This window comes from Rhinopithecus bieti, unplaced genomic scaffold (assembly GCF_001698545.2).
Source record: "Rhinopithecus bieti isolate Rb0 unplaced genomic scaffold, ASM169854v2 scaffold_56246, whole genome shotgun sequence".
Classification (NCBI taxonomy): Eukaryota; Metazoa; Chordata; class Mammalia; order Primates; family Cercopithecidae; genus Rhinopithecus; species Rhinopithecus bieti.
Window position 1 is genome coordinate 335169 of NW_016821943.1, and position 6064 is coordinate 341232.

The window sequence follows — 6064 nt, forward strand, 5'->3', positions numbered from 1 at the left end:
AGCAAGTCACTGGGGAGGGCATTTGGGGCCACAGGCCAGAGGAGACTTACAGGGGAGGTCACCCAGTTACAGCTCGCCCACTTGGGGAAACTGAGGCCCAGGGGAGAAGGGACAGTGTGGTGTCCTCTCCCCCAGTGGTCCCAGGGTAGAGGGACAAAGTCCAACGGGAAAAATGTGAGAACAGCTACGTGTACGTAGGCTTTTGTCCACACTGTGTATCAGCTGATGCATATGTCTACATTTCCAGCTAGTACATGAACCTCTATTGGGACACGCGCCCTTTGTTTCTCTTAAGCACTGGTGGTGCACGGTCAAAAGAGGGGAGAGACCACTGACCCAAACAACCAAGCAGCCTCTAGCATGGCTAGGGGCCCAGGCTCTCCACCCCAGGTGCTCACTTGCCCATAAGAAACACCTATGCCCCCTTTGCTATCTAAAAATCCCCAGTGGTTACCCCGGCCGGCAGGTGAGTGTAAACTGCTTCGCCTAGCAGGCACAGCTCTCCCAGTCTGGTGCCACAGGGCCCTGGGCTACCTGCAGCCCCAAAGCACACCCTCAAAGGCTCCATGGAAGGAATGGTACAGGACCCATGCAGGCCCAGGAGCCCCAGAACAGTCCCTTCCAGCCTCACAGAGTCCAGGGTGTACCCCTCACAAAGAGTCGTCCCTGCTCACTGACACTCTTAATTCAAGCAGGGGAGGATCCATCCCCCAAGACCAGGGAGCGGGTAGCAGAGCTCCCCTGGAGAGTCCCAGGGGACAGAGTGTCTCCCTGGAGAACTCACCTCAGCGTGCTGAGGGTCTCGTCGTAGTTGATGTCTGCAGGACTCAGGGCTGCCACCATAGCTGTCCTTGAGTTACCGCCTGTGGGAAGAAGACCAGGTTGTGCCCAGAGGGGGATCTAGGCCCCAGTGCTATGTCTGCTCCCCCCATTCCCCCACATTTACAGATAGGGAGGCTGAGGCCCAGAGAGGTAAACTGAGTCACAGGCTTATCCCCATGAACACAGACAACAGCAAGGACCTGGCCTTCCTTGGCTGCCCCTTCATCTCTGCACCAGGCACTGCCATTATTGCTCTTCTACTTGTGTTTTCCTCACATTTGGGGCCATTTTACAACAATCAGGCCTTCCTTTCCCCAAAGCAGAGAGGAAAAGTTGTGGAGGGTTTTAAAGTATTTACTCCAAAATAAATACCATTTATGTTCAATAATTTTTTCAAGCACTTCTATCATTTTCATTTGAAATACATTCCTTGGCGCGGTGGCTCACGCCTGTAATCCCAGCACTTTGGGAGGCCGAGACGGGCGGATCACAAGGTCAGGAGATCGAGACCATCCTGGCTAACACGGTGAAACCCCGTCCCTACAAAAAAATACAAAAAACTAGCCGGGCGTGGTGACGACGCCTGTAGTCCCAGCTACTCGGGAGGCTGAGGCAGGAGAATAGCGTAAACCCGGGAGGCGGAGCTTGCAGTGAGCCAAGATCCGGCCACTGCACTCCAGCCTGGGCGACAGAGTGAGACTCCGTCTCAACAAAAAAAAAAAAAAAAAAGAAATACATTCCTCAGTATTTAACATCAGATTCCTGGCCCAGGTTAGTAGGATCCCAGCATCAGGTAATGCATGGCCTGAGGAACAGACTGTTCTCTCCCTTCAGGGAATCCTGTCTAGGTGACCTCAGCAGTCAGAAAAGATCACCACTGACTCCACCCCAGCCCTCAGGACTGCTGCCTGGCGGTACTTCAAGTCTAGACAGAAGTTCTAGATGATGATCTTGCCTGCTTGACCCCAGGAAACTGTGTATCCTCAGGACCGTGTCCCCAGGGCATGGGTCCCTGATGAGTAGGGACTGAAGAGACAGTGTGAAGGGCTGGGCACATGCCACACGGGCCCCAGGAAAGGTTCCGTGGGAGGACTTCCCTGCCCCCGCCCTGGGGATGGATCTGGGTGTGCCTGGAGCAGGGGGCTCCTTCCCAGCTCACATCTCAGGTGAAGGAACACACCCTCCTCCTGTCTCAGCGGGGCCCATCCATCCGCAGGCCTGCTGCGGTCTGCATTACTGGCCTGAGCTGGGGAGCAGCATGGCTAGTTGTGGGGTGCGGAGGTAGTCAGCCAGGGCTCCGCACACCTCAGCCATGCAGCTGAGGGAGGCCAGGGACCCCCAGTCATCTATGTTCACCAGGTCAGTACAAGACTCAGTTTACCTCCCTGGGCATCACCTGTAAATGCAGTTGGGGAGGACTCTGAGGTTATTCCAGGATGGACGGGATCAACATCGGATGCATTTCAATTCCCACCTCCCCATCTAACTCTCACTGCTCAGAACTCAAATGGAGAGGAAGAGGTTTACGGCAGCCCCTCAAAACCCAGCAAGCAGAGATCCCCTGTGACAGATGGGGAAACCAAGGCCCAGAGAAGGGTGAGTACTTGGCCTGGGTATCACAGTCCACCTGACCCAGACCACTGACACAGGCAGGTGTGTGCTGTGCCGCCACCTGGGCCATCGTCGTTCCCACACTTGCTTCGTTAACCCACTGCTGGCCATTGCCCCAGGCCCTCCAGGAGGGCCATGAACCGACTGGACCCTCCAGGTTCACCTCCCAGTCTCAGCCAAGAAAGGGTGAGAGGCCTCCTGGCAACTGGGCGCCCCCTCAGTGGGGAAGAAGGGCACACCCCAGGGTGGGATCAGAGCCCTGGGGACAGGCCGACCCACAAGTTCTCACCCAGGTTTTCCCGGAGGAGCCAGGTCAACACGGAATCTCGGTACGGAATGAAATCTGTCTTCTTCTTTTTCTTGTTCTGTGGGGGAGGAACATTCAAGGTCAAGCCCGAGCCCACTGGAGAGGAAGGGAAAGGGAAGGGCCAGTGCAGGCCCTGCCAAGTGGGTCCTCAAAGCTGGAGGCTGGGCAGGGGGCGGGACCCGCTCTGCTGGACACGTTCTCAGACTGCCCAGGCCTCTCCCTGCCCAGACCCCAGGGCACCACCCCAGAGGCCTCCTCTAGGCCACAGTCAGGGACTTGCTAGCACGTCCTTCAGGTTCCTCCCTCGTCCATCCCTGCCGCCCCTGGGCCACCCAGCTGGACACCAGCCAGGAGTGCTGATGTCACCAGCAAGTGTGTCCTCCCTTTACTCTGTCTGAAGGACCCATCTGAGCCCATGGCCCCTCCTCGAACACCATCAGCGACTCTTTCTGACCCAAGGGAAAAGGCCTCACAGCTAAATGTGGACCTCCAGGCCTCTGTGGCCTCTGCCACACTTACCTCCCTGCCAGCTTAAATCTCCCCTTCACACAGAGTTCACCTGCCCTCTCCTCCATCAAACTCCCTATGGTCCTGCAGAAGCCAGCTCACAGGCCTTCCTCTAACAGCCTGTTCTCCCATCCCTCCCCTCAGAATGAAGCATCCTCCATGCTCTTGCTACTTCTTTGGCTCTTTAAAATATGGACTCCATCCACATAATGGCTGCCAGGAATTGCTTCTGATGGATACTCTGTGACTGACTTAATGATCCCATTAATTGTGGGTTTCAGTGACTTCCAATGTCTACTGGTTCATGTATGCATTGGCTTACGAAGCATTTGCAGAGCACCTGCTGGGCCGGCAGACAAGGCCTCTGGCCCTGGAGCCTGCACCCCAGGACATGCACATAGATGCCACCTCAAGGGCTGGGCGCACACACAGACATCATTGTTCTTGAAGACAACCCCAGAAGAAGCTCCACCAGCTCACAGGGCACATAAAATTGGAAAGCTCTTGAGACTCCCTGTCAAAGAGGGTCCAGAATGCTGCACTGGCTTCTCCACGAGCAGGGTTTCAGGGTGTCCATCTTGCAGCTCAGCAGCACAACCGACTGCTTTCTTTTTTCTTTGGAAACTTGGTAGGGACTAACTCTACTCTATTTCTAGTTTTCTTTTGTTTTTGTTTTTGTTTTGAGATGGAGTCTCCCTCTGTCGCCAGGCTGGAGTACCGTGGCACAATCTCAGCTCACTGCAACCTCCACCTCCTGGGTTCAAGCAATTCTCCTGCCTCAGCCTCCTGAGTAGCTAGGATTACAGGGGCACGCCACTATGCCCGGCTAATTTTTGTATTTTTTTTTTTTAGTAGAGACAAGATTTCACTATGTTGGCCAGGATGGTCTCGATGTCTTGACCTCATGATCCGCCCACCTTGGGCTCCCAAAGTGCTAGGATTACAGGCGTGAGCCACTGCACCCAGCCTCTAGTTTGGTTTTTGATTATTTAATTCCTGAGGGTGAATTCTGTGCCATGTGTCATATTCCTTGCTTCCACATAAATGTCCTCCAGCCATTCAGCCACTTCAGCAAGGAGCCCAGCAGCCCCCTGGATTTCCTGCTCCCTCACCGCCTCCCTGTCCAGTCGTGCTCCGCCGTCTCCCAGGACCACCCTGTTCTCCCTTCTCGGTCCCCCAGCCTCCACCATGTCAAGCCTGGAACGCTGACCTTCCATCCTGACTGCCGCACCAGGCCACCCTGCTCCCGACCTATCCTTCACGCAGCGCGCGTGGCCTGAGGACCCACCCTTGGCTAAAGCAGACACTGTGAGCCCCGCTGAAAACCCACCGGCTGCTGCCCACTGAAGCTCGGCCAGGCAGCTCCTGACAAGCGGGCACGGACCTCCCATCCTCAGATCCGCCCGGCTCCTGCCGGCCTCGCCTCCCTGCTCCGGGCCCTGTTCCTCAACCAGTTCCTCCAAAACTCTCTCACTCGGCTAATTCAAGTCTCTGTCACTGTCCCTCGCAGGGCCCCTCGCACTGTTCCTCCCAGTCCCTCACACAGCCAGTCGCGCGGTTCCCACGCGGTGGTTCCACATCTCAGTCCCGCACACTCAAGCACTCAGTCCCTCAAGGAGCTCCCGCCATTCCCCGCGCGGTTCCCACGCGGCTGCGTGCAGCTCGCCACACAGTTCCTCAGTTCCTCCCGCCTCCCCACGCAGCTCCTCACGTTTCTCCAAACGGTTCTTCACGCAGCTCCTCTTGCTTCCCCCTTTATTCCTCCATTATGGAAAACGGCAGCCGCTCGAACGCGGACTCCACCCATGTGATGGCTGCCGGCCACACCGTTCATCGTGTGTTCCCACCAGTTCCACACGCAATTCTGTCACAGTTCTCTGTGGAGTTCTTTGCACAGCTCCACCCGATCCTCACCTCGATCTCCACGCAGGGCCTCGTTACACACGCGTTCTTCATCATTCTCCACACGCAAATCCTCCCGTCCCTGACACTCTTGATCTCACAGTTCCTCCCAGTTCCCCAGAGAGTTTCTCCCGTTCCTCAAACACTTCCTAACACGGCTCCCCCAGGACGCCTCACACAATCCTCCCTTCTCAGAGTTCCCCACGGGGGCTCGCAGCTCCCGCACAGCGTGCCACACACAGAGACAGGCTTCTCCGCGTCCCACGGTCCTCACAGCATCCACGCAGCTCCCCGAAAACCCCTTCAGCTCTGCCCCAGTCCGCACACAGCGCCCCACCCCTTCCACACACTTCCTTCCGGGTCCCACAGCTCCACGCAGTGCCCCGCGGTTCCCCAGTTTCCCATCCAGCTCCTCACACTCCCAGACAAGCCCTCGCACGGGTCTCCACGGCTTTCCTCACAATTCTGCACACGGCTCCACACACGGTTCCTCACGGCTCCCTACCGTTTCTCAAACAGCTCCCCCCGCCAGTCCTCATCCAGCTCCTCACACGGTTCCTCACACAACCCTTCACGCCATCCCTAATGCGAGTCCACGCACACTTTCCACACACTACCTCAGGCCATTCTCACTGTTCACCCCGTTCCCACGCATGCCATTCCACACGGCTCCTCACGGTTCCCCCACAGCACCTCACTGTTCCCACCCCGTTCCTCACAGTTCCACACAGTTTCACACTCAGTTCCACACTCCCTTCCTCACAGTTCCTCACAGTTCCACACTCAGTTCCTCACAGTTCCTCACAGTTCCACACAGTTCCATACTCAGTTCCTCACAGTTCCATACTCAGTTCCACACTCAGTTCCTCACAGTTCCACACAGTCCCACACTCAGTTCCTCACAGTTCCACACAG

At 56.6% G+C, this 6064-nt stretch overlaps 1 protein-coding gene across 2 annotated transcripts in view; it reads right to left on the minus strand.

The window, feature by feature from the left end:
- The window catches only part of KIF1A (kinesin family member 1A), a 108445-nt gene that overhangs the window by 58142 nt on the left and 44239 nt on the right, over positions 1-6064 (minus strand). For both annotated transcript variants that reach the window (XM_017860698.1, XM_017860697.1), the window contains exons 11-12: positions 2723-2798; positions 785-863 (exon numbers count right to left, since the gene is read on the minus strand). In XM_017860698.1, coding sequence (XP_017716187.1) covers positions 785-863; positions 2723-2798 — 155 coding nt within the window. The remainder of the gene's footprint in view (positions 1-784; positions 864-2722; positions 2799-6064) is intronic.